The following is a 15,400-nucleotide window of genomic DNA, read 5'->3' as shown; positions in this document are numbered from 1 at the left end:
ATTTGATCACTTTTTCTGTTAACCCATAATAAAGTCATAAAAGAACCAAACTTCATTAATGTTTTTTGTGACAAAGAAGTACCTGTTCCAATCACTATCGGAGAAAAATCAGAGTTGTAGAAATAACTGCAAACTCAAGAGAGCCATGACATTATGTTCTTCACAAGTCTATGTAAACTTTTGACCACAACTGTATGGCGGCCGCCACATTGACTAACAGACTATCATTATACTTTGTAGAGGTGTGCATCGGCACTGCCCTCACGATTCGATTACGATTCGGAGGGCCACGATTCGATTCAATTCGATTCGATTCGATTCAGAGGGTCACGATTCGATTCGGTTCGATTCGGCAAGGCATCGCGATGCATTAAAGCCTGGGATGCATTAAAATTCTAAAGCAAAGCATATTTTTCGTGAATCATGAGGCAACACAAGCGGTCAGACATTAAACAACTTTTTATTGACTCTTGTGTCACTCCTGGTTGAAGTCAAATGAAAATAGTATACTTTCAGATATATATTTAAAAAAAAAAAAAAAAAAAAAAAAAAAAAAAACATCACAGCATTTAATTTGTGCTTTGAATGAGACCAGAGCTTTCTCTTTTTTTTTTTACACACAGTAGCAGCCTTTCACACAGTGCAACATCTGAACTCCTGTGCAAAATCAGTAATAAGAGTCACTGTATTTTAGTCACAACGGCCCATCAATAAAAATATTCAAGTAAATATTAAAGAAAACGACAAAGAAAATATTGTAGTGCAGCAGCATCTTTATCGCAAAATGTCAATCATTTACGTGCGGGTCGGGTCGGGTTAGGCCGGACTTCTCTCTCGCTAACTTTTTTAAATAAATATATATTTGCAGACTAAAACGATGTATGGAAGTTAAACTAAGGAATACTTGTTATAAAATAAATACATTGAAAAAAAAAAAAAAACAAGGCGCTTTGGTAATCCCAACCATGAGCCACAGATGAGACAGTGCATTGGTTGCGCACATGAATGCCGTGGCCCCGCCCTCCTTTTAATCTTCCCCTCGCGCTCTCGTGCTCTCCGCGAGTCTGCATCCTGGTATTTCCTTTTTGGATTTCAATATAGAGCACCAAGAGGCGAAAAGCAAACTAAAGACGGGGGGATTGAAAAGGCAAGAATCCACGAGTGGTGTGTGGAAAGGATTTAAATTGATAGTGGAAGATGCATACAGAAAAATGTGTCAGCCTGGCCGAATGCAACAAATGTGGCGCGCGCTTTGCTCTCGTACGAGAGCAGAAAGACTGGCACTTTCACGCTGAGCAGGCATTTTAAAAACAGTACCTGCCTACAAGATGATATTAGTCACACATCGTTATTATCATTTGTTTCGAGGGCTGCGCCTCTTCGTGCTAAGCAGGACATCGTGGAGTTCGTGCATGGTGTTCCTTAAAATGTTATTATTTATTTTGTTTCAGTGCTCCTTAAGGCAGCTTGTTCTTTTGTGTTCTGATGCGAGTCATGAAAATAAAGAATGTTATTTAAAAGTTTTTTAGTTTATTTTTGCATATGCAGCTGTTCCTCTGTCAGAGAGGCACGTCCATGCATGTGAGCACAATATCCGAAACAGAAATATATTTAACATACATTTGCAGCGTTATTTCGTTGTCTACGCTCATTTATAACGATGATAAAAATATGTAGACTTTTTAAACATTAAAATAACTTACGTTTTTTTCTGCCAACTCGAATAAATTAAAATAAATGTCTGTTGCTGCATTATGCCAAGTAAATGAGCATAAACTATCCACCTGATAGAACAGACACACAAATATAAACGATATAAATGTTTATTGAATATGCATCTTACAGTCTTGTTTATCTGGGAGAATTTGTGACAAAAGACAGGTTTTTATTTAATTATGCACATAGGCATCATCACAATCGTGATCACACAAAACGCAACCACGCATTGCATCCCCGCATTTGCTCCTCCTGCTGAAATGGGCTCGGGCCTACAAATGAAATGTACATTTTCGGGGGGTTTTCGGGCTCGAGCCTACAAATAAAACCTAAAAATTTGGCCTCTCGGCCTTTAATACACGCGGGCCGGGTCGAGTCGGGCTGGATTTTTTAAGACCCGAATTAAGCTTTAATCGAGAGAGCAGAGAGGTAGGACATAACATAACAATGGCTGAAGCGGAGAAAGAGGGAGCGAGAAAGATAATTGATGCACCTAACACATTGAAAGCGGACGCCTGGAGACATTTTGGCTTCTACGAGGTTGGTGGGAAACTTGACCAGAGTTAGGTGGTGTGTAAAAAATGAAACATGAGAATAATAATAAAAATGGGGAAACCAAATCCGTTGCATCACCGGAATTGCGCAGGGAAGATTTTTGAACGTACTTATATATTTTAAAATGCGCTGAATCGATCGGCTTGTTGCCCGCATTGAATCGAATCGTCCATGCCCCGCATCGGGATGCATCGCCGCATCGATTATTGTTGACACCCTTAATACTTTGATATATTTACGTAAAATGAACGCTAACTGCACGTTTTTTTTTTTTTGCTTTTAACCAAGAATCCAGACTTTACATTCATATCTATAAAGAATTCAGGGATTTAAGCACTTATTCACAAGCATTTTCAACAAAAAAAGCTCTTTGTCTATGATACCACTTGTCAGCTTTGATGGCCAAGCCAACAATGCAGGCCCCCTCTTAATCGGCCCCGCACACCGTGTCCCGTCAACATCATTATGAAGTCTATGAGTTACGTAAAATAAATGCTAACTGCACGTTTTTTTTTTTTTTTTTGCTTTTAACCAAGAATCGAGACTGCTTTACGTCCATATCTATAAAGAATTCAGGGATTTAATCATTTATTCACAATATTTTTTAATGGATAAAGCTCACTGTCTGTGTTTCCACTCGGTCAGCTTTGATGGAGATAGGCCCCCTATGGATTGGGTAGGCCCCCTATGGATTGGCCCCGCCCCCCCGTGTCCCGTCAATACAGTATGAAGTCTATGCCATAAGTCGTCTGAAATAGTAGTAACATTTAAGTTCTTTATGGCGTGTCTTTGATCCAAATCGTCACGTCCTAGCATACCATTTGTTCGGCGCTGACATCACTCGATGTAATTTTAGATGAGTATTTTGAAGTGCAGTATTTTGGAAAGAGAAATGGTGCTGCTAAATTAGGACCGCATTGCATTATTTCTGCCTTGCACATATTTCAGTCCTAAGGAAGCTATGCACTTATAGCTCTAAAGCATATATTTTCCTATTTTTTTAAATTTTATTTATATATTTCAATTAGGATCTGAGACTAATTCAGTGCTTCTCAATTATTTTCTGTCACGCCCCCCCAAGGAAGAAGAAAAATGTTTCGAGCCCCCCCCCCCCAAACTCTCTGCCGCCACTGTAAATAGTATCATTTGTCTATAAAATTACTATTATAAATATGCATCTGCCTAACATTGTGTCCTTTTTTTCTAATAAAGAAAAAAAGTAACATAGATCAACTTATAATAAAGTATAACTTTATTAACATTGTTTTGTTTGTAACAGAGAAGACTTTATGTGCATCAATTTGCCTGAATTTAAAAAAAAAAATTCACATCCAAACTAAAAAATACACTCAAGGTACATTTTTGACCATTTGATACAGAAAAATAAAATGTAATAAAATCAGTAAAATAACAACAAATTAAAATTGATTAGAAACATTCACTCATGAGGACAATGTGCCAAAAAATTCTACCAAAAAAACAAATCTGAATAAAAGAGAAAAAAAGTGTCCTTGGACAGGAAAGTTTTTATTTTTGCTGCTCACAGTATTTACCCCCTTTGCAATGGTGTGGAGTTATTTTGCAATTAGCATGCTAACAATGCTCACTGGTTTACTGATATAACACTGACAAAGCAGGACGATTGTTGGCAATATTCGGCACGTTTTCACTGAAAAAATCAAGCGGCTTAACAATGAGATTGGGGTCTAATGTCTTTAAGTGGCGTCTTAATTGATTTGGCTTCTGGCTGTCTGCTATAATTATTTTTAGACACAGTAAACAGTGGTCTTTCATCATCACCCACTGTATTAAAAGTCAAAGCTAAAAGGCAAACGGCACGAAAAAAAAGTGCATTCACGGCGGCCGAGGTAGAACCGTAGGTGAGGGCGGTCGTCGTGACGATCCCAAGCTGAAAATGGCACTTCTCGGGCGGCGACGTGAGAACCGGACAAGACAGTGGGTCGCTGCGTGAGTGAGTCCGGTTGGAAAACGGCTTTCGAAAACAGCGGTGGCACACTGCTCTTCATATCTGTTGTCTGTGTGTGCTGAGTGCTCTTCCTTAGTTCAAAAATACTGCGCGCACTCTGAAAATGAGAGCGCCACTGCCACCTACTGAGTGGATGTGCAAGTACACTTTATTCCAGTACGGCAAAAAAAAAAAAAAAAAAAAAAAAAACATGTTCCCCGAGGTCACATGCGTCCCCCCGGCATCGCTCTGCGCCCCCCCAGGGGGGCGCGCCCCACTATTTGAGAAGTACTGGACTAATTAAATATTTCTGAACGTAAGGCTCACGGTATTAGCGCCCAGGTTCCAAGGAGTACAAATAGCCACATGGTTATGGCAAGCGTTGCATTTTAATGTTGAGGTAACGTTTTCAAAAATTGAATGAGGCAAGATCACAGCTGGAGACTCATATCAGGAATGGGCACAGTCCATGGTAGGAGGAGTCTCAACTAAGCACAAACAGGGAATCTAGCTGGGACCCAAAATGGACAGAAATGGCAAAGTTCAAATCGTGGCTGTACCACACAAATCAAGGTGAGTGTTAAGAATCGTGCACCTACTTTTGATAATCATGACTCTATTATTTTACCTTAAATTGTGCCTTGTACCTTAAATTAAATCCTAGGGTAAACCCTGTTGTTGTAACGAAAAATTTCTGCATGCGTGTCATATCCCTGCTATGTTGTATGACATAAATTGTATATATTGTAACTTCCTCTGAAATCCTCTTAAGAGAGAAGTTGGCGGCACAGGATGACCTGCTGTGGCACGATGCTTACTCATCGAACCCAATCTCGTTATTTGTACTTGTACAGTGTATCAATGACAATTAAAGCAATCTAATCTGATCAACTCTGCTGGTGCTCACTCTAATGCTGAGAACAATATAGACATCCCACAAAAAGAGAAAGTAAGAATTGTTTTGACTACTGTTGGAAATGTGAAGTCACAATGCTCTGAATCTGTTTACATCCCAGTCTTTTCCACTAGTTCATGCAATCAGCATTTGACCTCATTAATTGTGATTTGTTATTGTTATTTATGTGCTTTTCACGTTTTTGTGAATTAGTAATCATTGACAAAAATTTAATTGCAAGTTAAAAACAAAAAGTTCATAAATTTTTGGGGGGGGGACTAGTCGACTAATCGTTAAAAAGTCTGCAGAATAATCGGGAGAAAAATAATCATTTGGGACAGCCCTAATGTAAACATTTTAGATCTATGGTCATATATTTATACACACGCATTAGAGCAGGGCGGTAAACCGAAAATTTACCGTTACCGGAATTCTTCAATAATTTTGACCATGTCGGTAAATTCGGTAATTTAATAAAACATCCCGCTTTGACTCTGTGTTGATCGGCTATGTTCATTCACCTTTAAGAAAGCAGACAGTGTGCTTACGTATGGAGTCATGTGGTTTTCAGGAAGCCAAACAAACAGAAGCCCGGTAGGCTAACGCTAGCAGCTAACTCTACAAGTAAACGGGATGGAGTCGGGCTTAAGTTAGCTTCGCCAAACTTTCACCCGACATTAAGTGAACTCTTGGCAAGTTCCAGACGGTCTTTCACCAGCTGTCCTCCCTGGTTCTAACGATTTCAGGAGAGGATGCTTTCAGTGCTTTCTTCTGGTAGCCAAGCCACAGGCTAAAGCTAGCGGCTAACGGTACAAATGAACGTGATGGAGTCGGATAGTGGCTCTAACCTTCTCGATACGGCTGAAATTAACGAGTGGACTGGGCACGGACTTCATGTAGCAATCATTATGTCGCGTTATCTGGAGTCTCTGTGTGATTTCTCTGAAAGCTTTCATGATGGTAACACACTCAGCATAAAGTATAATCCAACAGTGAAGCCTATATATAATATGACAATTTAATGGCCACACCTATTTTTCTGTATGTGTTTGCTTTATTCTGCCATCATAAAATCTTAAATGTTTCATTGGCATCAGAGCAATACAGCTTTAATCTGGTTGTGTCTGTGTGGGGGGTGCATGTATTAAAAACTGTTCTGGAAAAAAAAACTGAAACCTTGACGTAAACACTTGTGTTGAATAATTATGTCACAGCAGCCATTACCAATAAGTTGTCTGAAATGTACTGTTAAAGCTGCAAGTCATTTGTGTGAGAATGAAATGTTTGCACAGTCGTCATATTGATGTTTATAATGTTGTACATAGGCCTGTCGCGATAACAAATTTTAGTGTGCGATAATTATTTTCATAAATTGCGATATGCGATAATATTGCACCCCCCCCCCCCAATTTTATTAAACCTATTAACAATAACACAGTGAGAATACAGGATATATTAATAGATCAAGTACACTCATTTAAACGCGATAAATATTTACTCTTAAATTCAAAAATACTTTTTAAGAAATCACAACTAAAAACAATAGACCATGCCTCTTAAGTAAAAAAACTGCAATATTGATACTGCACAGAAATACAGAATAAATAAAATGTGTTTTAAAAAAAAATTGCACTTAATAACTTAAGCATTTAGGCAAATGAAAACTTTTCCCGTCATAGCTTCTGCAGCGGTGTTCCATAGGGATGCAACGATACAGTTAAGTCACGGTTCGGTATGATTTTTGATACGCGGTACACGATTTTCGATCCGATTCAATACATTTAATGCTCTGTAAAGAAAATAATTATATTTTTTTTTCTTTTTTTTTCTTTTTTTCTTTTTTTTTTTTTTGCTAATGAGCAAAAATTAAATTGCCATCATATAAACATGCATTTTAGTGCATAATATTTATGTGCTTACTTCTTACTGATCTGAAAAAATTTGTATAAAAGTGCTGAGAACAATCTTTACTGTTTGTAAAGTGAGGAAGGGCACACTGTTGATTGCTACAGCTCTCTTAGCAGCTAGGTTTACTACATGAGCAAGACATCCTATATGTGGTCCAAATCCATCTGTGTCACGTACTGAATCAACAATATTTGCAACATTATCTATAGTCACTGGTATGGATTGATTTGGCCTGCTCAAGCCCCATTCAGTCATGACAGTTTAAAATTCATCGATGTAGTATATGGACTACTAGTCCCATAATCACTCTGGGCACACGTAGCCAATGGCATGGGACGTACACATCTAGTTTGCCATTTCATGATATCTAGTATGTGAGCGCATTAAAAAAGTTATCAAGCGCCGCTGAAGTCACGTCTGCTCATTACTACACAACACCAGCATAAGACAAGCACATCGCTCTTAATTTCATTCAGCTGTTCGTTGTCAAAGCGAGGTTGTTCATAGCAGCCAAGTCGTTAACAATGTTTTGGCGGACTTCGTTGTAAATATTAGTGATGCACGATAATACGTTTTTCAACCGATAACCGATAATTTCCTCCTCATTCCAACCGATAACCGATAATGTCAAGCCGATAATTCTATTAAAAGATTTATGTAAAATTTTAAAGTATACACAAAAGAAAATATTACTGTGCAAAAATATAATTTATTGCTCTTTTTTTCAACATAGAATATGAACAAGTCGTCAATTCCAATATCTAAATAATGACAGATTGTCTGACATTGTGTAATGGTAACCTTTTGGCAACAATTACTTAGAGTAAATACCTAAGTTGCATAAAAATGCCTTTAAAAGTAAGCCATTCCTAACACATATAACATTAATACACTGCAAAACATACCTCCTTAAAACTAGTCAGTTTTAAGTGTAAATCTATTGGAAATAAGGGAAATTATCTGCCAGCGCTTCAAGTGCATTTCGCTCAGATTTCATGGAAGAAAAATAGCTAGCTGAAAATAATCTTAACAGCCTTATTTTAAGCAATACATTATTATACTTCATCCTAAAAAAAAAAACTTGGAAGAAGAAAAGATTTTGAATAATATTTGTGGCTACAGAATATTATTGTTATTTCATTACAACAGGAATGTGCATATTTAAATTGATAAGTGTTAATAAGTGCCAATAAGTTTTGATTATCTACTGTGACTGTAATTGAGCAGACAAATAAGTTAAATTAATTTGAAAAGTGATTGCAAATGTTATATGCTTTGTTGCACACTGTGAAAATTATTAACTCAAAAGAGCGAGATGTCACGTACCCCTCCTGCAGCGCTTTGTTTACATTTGCGGCACTCACGACATTTGGTTTACAGCAGCTAAACTGATACACGGCAGTACTATTTGCATGGAGTTGGAGCTCGCATCTCCGTGCGTGTTGTTTTGTGCCTGAGTTTTGTTAAGCCGAAAATAAAGGCAGCGTTACAAAGTCATCTCACCGCTCGTCATTTTACATACTGAATGCATTATTGACTGGCTGACTTCGTTTTCTCCATGTTTAAATTATCATGTAACCACTGTGCCGTCATGATAAGCTTGCTTACTGGACATCACTTTTCCAAATGTACGTGGTGAAAATGTGATTGGCATGTTTTTCATGAAGAATGGTGGTCGTATAAACTGCATTATTTTTTTATCCAGGGCTTTGGCTCTCGGGTCATTTCGGTAAAAAAAAAAAAAAATCGTGTCTCGTCTCGGCGGCGGCTACGTTCGTACCGGATATTCCGCCCGCACCGGCCGGTTCGCCGTGGCGTATTCGGGGCCTGGCTCTGCTCGCACGCCGTGAGGGAACGCTCGAGAAACCGGGGTGTTCGCCGGAGGTCCAGAGGCCGGGGAACCGGGCTCTGCCCGCCCCGCTGATGGCGAGGCGGCGGCGGGCTCCGTCAGAAGACGGCTACTTGCCGACTATCGGTCTCCAGTCGTGCCGGTGTTTAGCCTTAGACGCGAGTTTACCACCCGCCTTGGGCTGCTTTCCCAAACAACCCGACTCTGTATCGTCACAAGCCCCGTAGTTTAACTTAGTGTTTACAATAGCTTTAGCATTCCCGCGAGCAGCAGCCTCGCATTCGTTCCAAAAATCTTTGTGATGCAGTTTTAAAGCTGGGTTAGTGGTTTTGAATGAGGACGCTTTCTTTCGGCCTCGTGGAACTTCTAAGGTACGTTCCGCAGATGGCGAGAGCGTCGTTTTTTTAGTAACAGCTGCCATAATATTCAACTATTTCTTGTCATGTAACTCCGCCTCCTCAACCCCTCCTCCCTCAGGGGCTTCAGAGAGGGGAGGGGTTGAGGAGGCGGCGTGCTGAATTCTTCGGTTGTGTACATTTGGAGGCTAAATCAAGTATATAATTATCGGATTGCATTATCGGTTGAATTTTTTTATTATCTGGATTATCTGTGTGACGTCATAATTGCCATTATCGGCCGATAATTATCGGCAACCGATATTATCGTGTATCTTTAGTAAATATCTGGCGTTGTGCCGAAAAATAGCCGCCCCACGTGAAATGTCACTCCTGACGGGAGCGCCCACACGTCAACAACACTACAGATAGTAGGTAGATGGTCCACAGTCACTCCTGAGCACTGACGCAGCCGCTATACGTTGAACAATAGGATATAATGGGAACGATTAGCTCGAGCGCTAGTTTTTGCCGGACCTGGAACGAAGATGCATTTTGCGCAGTTAGCAACGAGGAATCCGAACTTTTAACAGCACGTCTGCCGCACGCGAGCACACACGTGTACGCGAGGCAATAAATCGCAGCGGAAAAATGACCGCCTTCATTTTTATTTATCGCGCGATAAATGGAATTATTGCATATTGCAACAGGCTTAGTTGTACATTTTTCAAGTCATACAAGTAAGCCTGTCGCAATATGCAATAATAAATAATGGAATTATTGCATATTGCAACAGGCTTAGTTGTACATTTTTCAAGTCATACAAGTAAGCCTGTCGCAATATGCAATAATTCCATTTATCGCGCGATAATTTTAAATGAAGGCGGTAATTTTTCCGCTGCGATTTATCGCCTCGCGTGCACGTGCGTGCGCGCATGCGGCAGACGTGCTGTTAAAAGTTCGAATTCCTCGTTACCAACTGCGCAAAATGCATCTTCGTTCCAGGTCCGGCAAAAACTAGCGCCGGAGCCAATCGTTCCCATTATATCCTATTGTTCAACGTATACCGGCCGCGTCAGTGCTCCAGAGTGACTGTGGACCATCTACGGCGCGCCGGTGTTGTTGACGTGTGGGTGCACCCGTCAGGAGTGACATTTCACGCGGGGCGGCTATTTTTCGGCACAACGCCGGATATTTACAACGAAGTCCGCCAAAACATTGTTACTGACTTGGCTGCTACGAACAACCTTGCTTTGACAACAAACAGCTGAATGAAAATAAGAGCGCTGTGCTTTGAACTCGTCCTGTTTATGAAAGTCGATTTTCATATGCTGGTGTTGTGTAGTAATGAGCAGACGTGACTTCAGTGGCGCTTGCTAACTTTTTTAATGCGCCCACACACTAGATATCATGAAATGCCAAACTAGATGTGCTTCGTCCCATGCCATTGGCTACGTGAGCCCAGAGACACGTAGACACATGGGACACGTAGTCCATATACTACATCGATGAATTCTAAACTGTCATGACTGAATGGAAGTTAAGAAGGCCAAATCAATACATACCAGTGACTATAGATAATGTTGCAAATATTGTTAATTCAGTACGTGACACAGATGGATTCGGACCACAAATAAGATGTCTTGCTCATGTAGTAAACCTAGCTGCTAAAAGAGCTGTAGCAGTCAACAGTGTGCCCTGCCTCACTTCACAAACAGTAAAGATTGTTCTCAGCACTTTTATACAATTTTTTTTCAGATCAGTAAGTAGTAAGCACATAACCATTATGCACTAAAATGCATGTTTATCTGATGGCAATTTAATTTTTGCTCGTTAGCAAAAAAAAAAAAAAAAAAAAAAAAAAAAAAAAAAAAAAAAAAAAACGAAACAAAAAATTGTTATTTTTTTTTACAGAGCATTAAATGTATTGAATCCGATCGAAAATCGTGTCCCCCGTATCAAAAATCATACCGAACCGTGACTTAACTGTATCGTTGCATCCCTATGGAACACCATTGCAGAAGCTATGACGGGAAAAGTTTTCATTTGCCTAAATGCTTAAGTTATTAAGAGCAATTTTTTTTAAAAACACATTTTATTTATTCTGTATTTCTGTGCGGTATCAATATTGCAGTTTTTTTACTTAAGAGGCATGGTCTATTGTTTTTAGTTGTGATTTCTTAAAAAGTATTTTTGAATTTAAGAGTAAATATTTATCGTGTTTAAATGGGTGTACTTGATCTATTAATATATACTGTATTCTCACTGTGTTGTTGTAAATTGGTTTTAAAAAATTGGGGGGGGCGCAATAATATCGCATATCGCAATAATTTATGAGAATAATTATTGCACACTAAAATTTGATATCGTGACAGGCCTACATACAAGCTGTTATAAATGTTCACACTAGAATTCTTATTGTTTACAAGATTTTTTTAAATACTTAATGTTTAGACTGCATGTGCGATTGTTAAATTGAAAGCTGGTAAATAAACTTAATGAGAAACGGTTAATTTGTATTCCATGCATTGATTCAAATTATTATATGATTTTATATGATATGATATTATATGATATGATTTTAACCCATAGCAACGCCCTTGACAACGAAAATGCTTTTCTTCGGCAATCTTCGGAAATTACGTCACACAGGGTAGTGCGAGGGAAGTCCGCCATAGAACAGTATTGTTTGTTGCATTGCTTCTCGGTAAGATGCCACGGCGGTGTGTGGCGATGTTTTGTTCTCACTCAAACGAAAAGTTGTATGAGTGGCCAAAGGATAGCAGGGCACGTAAATGGACATCGTTCGTTCGCACGAAGCGAATGAATTTCACGCCATCATCGAGTCGTCTTCTCTGCTGCAAACACTTCGAAGATGCCTGCTTCCTTAACCGGTCTGCTTATGATCAAGGATTTGCCAAAAAGTAAGTGTGATTTTTGGATAGATGACTGATGACTTTGTCAAAGCTGAGCTGCTAACTGTTGTGGAATAAACAGTATAAGCTAGCGACGTTAGCCGAAAGTTAACTCGTGGCAATCCCCGATAATAGTTGTTGTTGCGTTCGCTAGGTTAAGCGTGTTTTAATTGTGCGTCATCTACGATCTTGTCTGAAAGGGTTAATCCACTGTCAATCGGGAAAGGGGTGTAGATGTGCATATAAGCGGGTCGGCGTCGCGGTAATTCACGGTCACGTTGCCCTAAGAGACACACCGCCGGTGAGTTTGTGCACATTTATTTGTACAGTGGTACCTCTACATACGATCGCTTCGACAGACGAACTTTTCGACATCCGACGCAAAATTTGACTCGCCATTTGTTTCTACATCCGACGACATGCTCGAAATACGACGACAATGGCAGCACCGCAGACGAATGCACGGCGGATTTTCTTGTGTGACAAATCAACACAGGTTTCAGAAAAGGTTGGTACAGGTGGTGAAACAAGGAAAAAGTTGATGCTTACCTTCGAAATGAAGATGCAAATGACAGAAAAATATGAGCGTGGGGTGGGCATCCGTGAAATGGCTCAACAATACATCTCCACGGTCCTCCTCCGACCATCGTTCGCCAGTCTTTATAAATTAAGCTGACAATTCTTATTGTCTCCAAAGAAATCGCCAGCTTTCATCATTTCTTTCACAACTTATTCAACACAAAACGCATGCTGTCTGCCTCAATTGACGGTGTTCTCAAGAGAACATTCAAAGTGAAAGTGAAACTCAAACTCACCGGTCCGTCTCTGGCACGTGAGCCCCGCGGTGTGGAACGAATTAATGGAATTATAATGTATTCCTAAGGGAAAATCCTGCTCGACATACGACCATTTCGACTTACAAACAAGGTCCTGGAACGGATTAACTTCGTATGTAGAGGTACCACTGTATTTGTATTATGTATTTACACCTTCATGCTTCAAGCATTGCATTGCATTTGTACGGTTCGGCGTTTCTTTCACGGTGATCGCTTGATTGCCTTCCAGTTTGTGTTTTACGTAGGAGAGCCGCTGACAGGTGACAACAACAAGCGTGTTGCTTTTAATGTCTGACACTGAATCAGCGAGCGCGCAGGTCACGCAGTGAATCATGGGAAATGTAGTCTCGGGACAACACTGAAGTGCTGCTTTGTAATCTGTTCGCTTGTGTGAAAAAACTACATTTCCTCACGCCATTAGACGCCACTTCCTGCCGAGAGCCCCGAGCTGTGTTCGTACCGTTAGCTTCATGTGTTAATAAAAAAAAGTTGTCAGCACGTCGTGTGTTTGATACATTTGTATACAAAAAGCTCATAACAAGACACTATGCACAATCCGTTTAAGAGACGTTGGAGTAGTAGGAGGCGAGGAGGAGATCAGCGAGAAGCAAAACTTCGCAGTCGAATGTGGCGGCAGTCCGCTATTATTTTGTTTTCTCATTGTTGCCACTATAAAGTGGAGAAAGCCATCAACGATTCATCTCCTTCTTTCCCCCCAATGTTTTTATATTATTATTATTTTATATGCACGAAAACTGCCGGATCTGCCAAAATGAACATGGAAGTCTTTTTTTTTTTTTTTTTAACAATGTCATCAGATAGACAAAAACAAAATTATCTACAAATGCCTGCATCTTCAAATCATGAAAATAATAACAGCCTATATCTTACAAATCTTGTAATCTCAATGGGTCTTGCATCCATTCCATGTCAGGTAGTCTAGGCACATTGTTTGCATCCTGATTAGCGTCTGGCTAATACGTTAGGTCCAACATAAAATTCCAACCTCCTCTTCTTCCTCCAACTCTTCAAAAACTTGGATCTCCTCCCTTGCGCCCGATCTATCGCTTATATCACTGTTTGAATCATTGTTTGAAGAGCTTTGTATGGCGGCCGTGTGTATGGAGCTGCCATCGCTGTTCCTGGTGTGACGTATCACTTCCGGGTTCGTCCCCTTTCAGGCTCGAACTTCGGAAACGCGATTATTTTGTCAAATATACAACATCTAAATTATTTTTTCATGCTTTATTTGTTGGACAATGTTTAATTACTTTACTTGTGACCCTATTTGGCATGTTATGAAATTACTTCACATTTCTGCTTTTAGTTTAAATGTCCCGTGATACAGACGTGCTTCCAATATGGCTGCGTTGTCGCAAATCTCGCATGATCCCGTGTTGCTCTGACGTAAACGCTCGAGCCTAATACACCCCCAAAAATATGTTTGAAAAAAATAAGGGGGGTGAGTCGGTGACCCTACTTCGCGGTTTTTCACCATAAACAGCAATAAGTGATGTATTGGGAAAGGGAGGGGGATAATAAAAGTGCGAGTTAACTACCGCTGAACTATGAAAAATGCGATTAAAAATTCGAATCCCTTCATAGCCCTACTTTTAACATTAAAAATGACTCATCACCGGGATATGTCTCTCATGTACAGTATACGTATTATCGAACGTGAACCAACCTTCTAGTTTGTGAAGAAAACCCTCTACGTGCATTGTTTCGCACAAAGTCCAGTGTTGGTGATGTGGGGGCTCCTCTTTTACTCCACAAAGTTCCTCCTCACCCGCTGTCGTTCTCCCGGACATTTTCTGAACGCTTGACGACGTGCCTTGCAGCTTTGTTAGCGGTTGGCCAGCTAGGCTACGGTAGCAAAACTTCAACGAGTGCTAAGACTCGAAAACTGATGTTTCAGTCCGTAATGTGGCTAATGCTGGACACGTCGTCGAGGCTTCGGTTTAGTGAAGTGACTGAAATCGAGGAAAAACAAGCCAAAGACAAAGAAAAATATGTTCCACCTTGGCCACGTTTATCTTTTGCTTTTCCGACCAGGATTGCATGATGGGAAAGACAGTCTCCACTCTCCAGTCCAATCACACAGTAAAACCCGCCTAGTTGAAGAATATAAATCAAAAACAGCCCAAATTACAACTAAAAATGTATATTGTAAAAACATGTAAATATGTAAAAACTATATTTTGAAATGATAAAAAAAAAAAAAAAAAAAAAAAAAATCAGCGATTGTAGCGTTATTATTTCTCCTATAAGGATCATGGGAGGTGTAGTTCTTCACAGGAATCATTCAATGCGTTCAGCAACGCCCTCTGGCGGTCAACAGGGATGAAGTAAGATGATTTTCATTTTAAGAAATACAATAATTACTAGGCCTGCAAGCAGGACTGAACGGGCCCTCGCAATCTAG

General features: G+C 39.9%; 1 protein-coding gene across 2 annotated transcripts in view; it reads right to left on the bottom strand.

The window, feature by feature from the left end:
- Positions 1-15,154, bottom strand: part of LOC130929100 (zinc finger protein OZF-like) — a 57,146-nt gene extending 41,992 nt beyond the window's left edge. The window contains exon 1 of one of the 2 annotated variants that reach the window (XM_057856045.1): positions 14,663-15,154. In XM_057856045.1, the coding sequence (XP_057712028.1) occupies positions 14,663-14,786 (124 nt within the window). In that variant the 5' untranslated portion in view covers positions 14,787-15,154. The remainder of the gene's footprint in view (positions 1-14,662) is intronic. The other variant, XM_057856044.1, reaches the window with a different exon arrangement.
- Positions 15,155-15,400: the final 246 nt, after the last annotated feature.

This window comes from Corythoichthys intestinalis, chromosome 13, assembly GCF_030265065.1.
Source record: "Corythoichthys intestinalis isolate RoL2023-P3 chromosome 13, ASM3026506v1, whole genome shotgun sequence".
Classification (NCBI taxonomy): domain Eukaryota; kingdom Metazoa; phylum Chordata; class Actinopteri; order Syngnathiformes; family Syngnathidae; genus Corythoichthys; species Corythoichthys intestinalis.
Note: the sequence above shows the minus strand (reverse complement) of the source record. Positions and strands in the feature narration are given on the sequence as shown.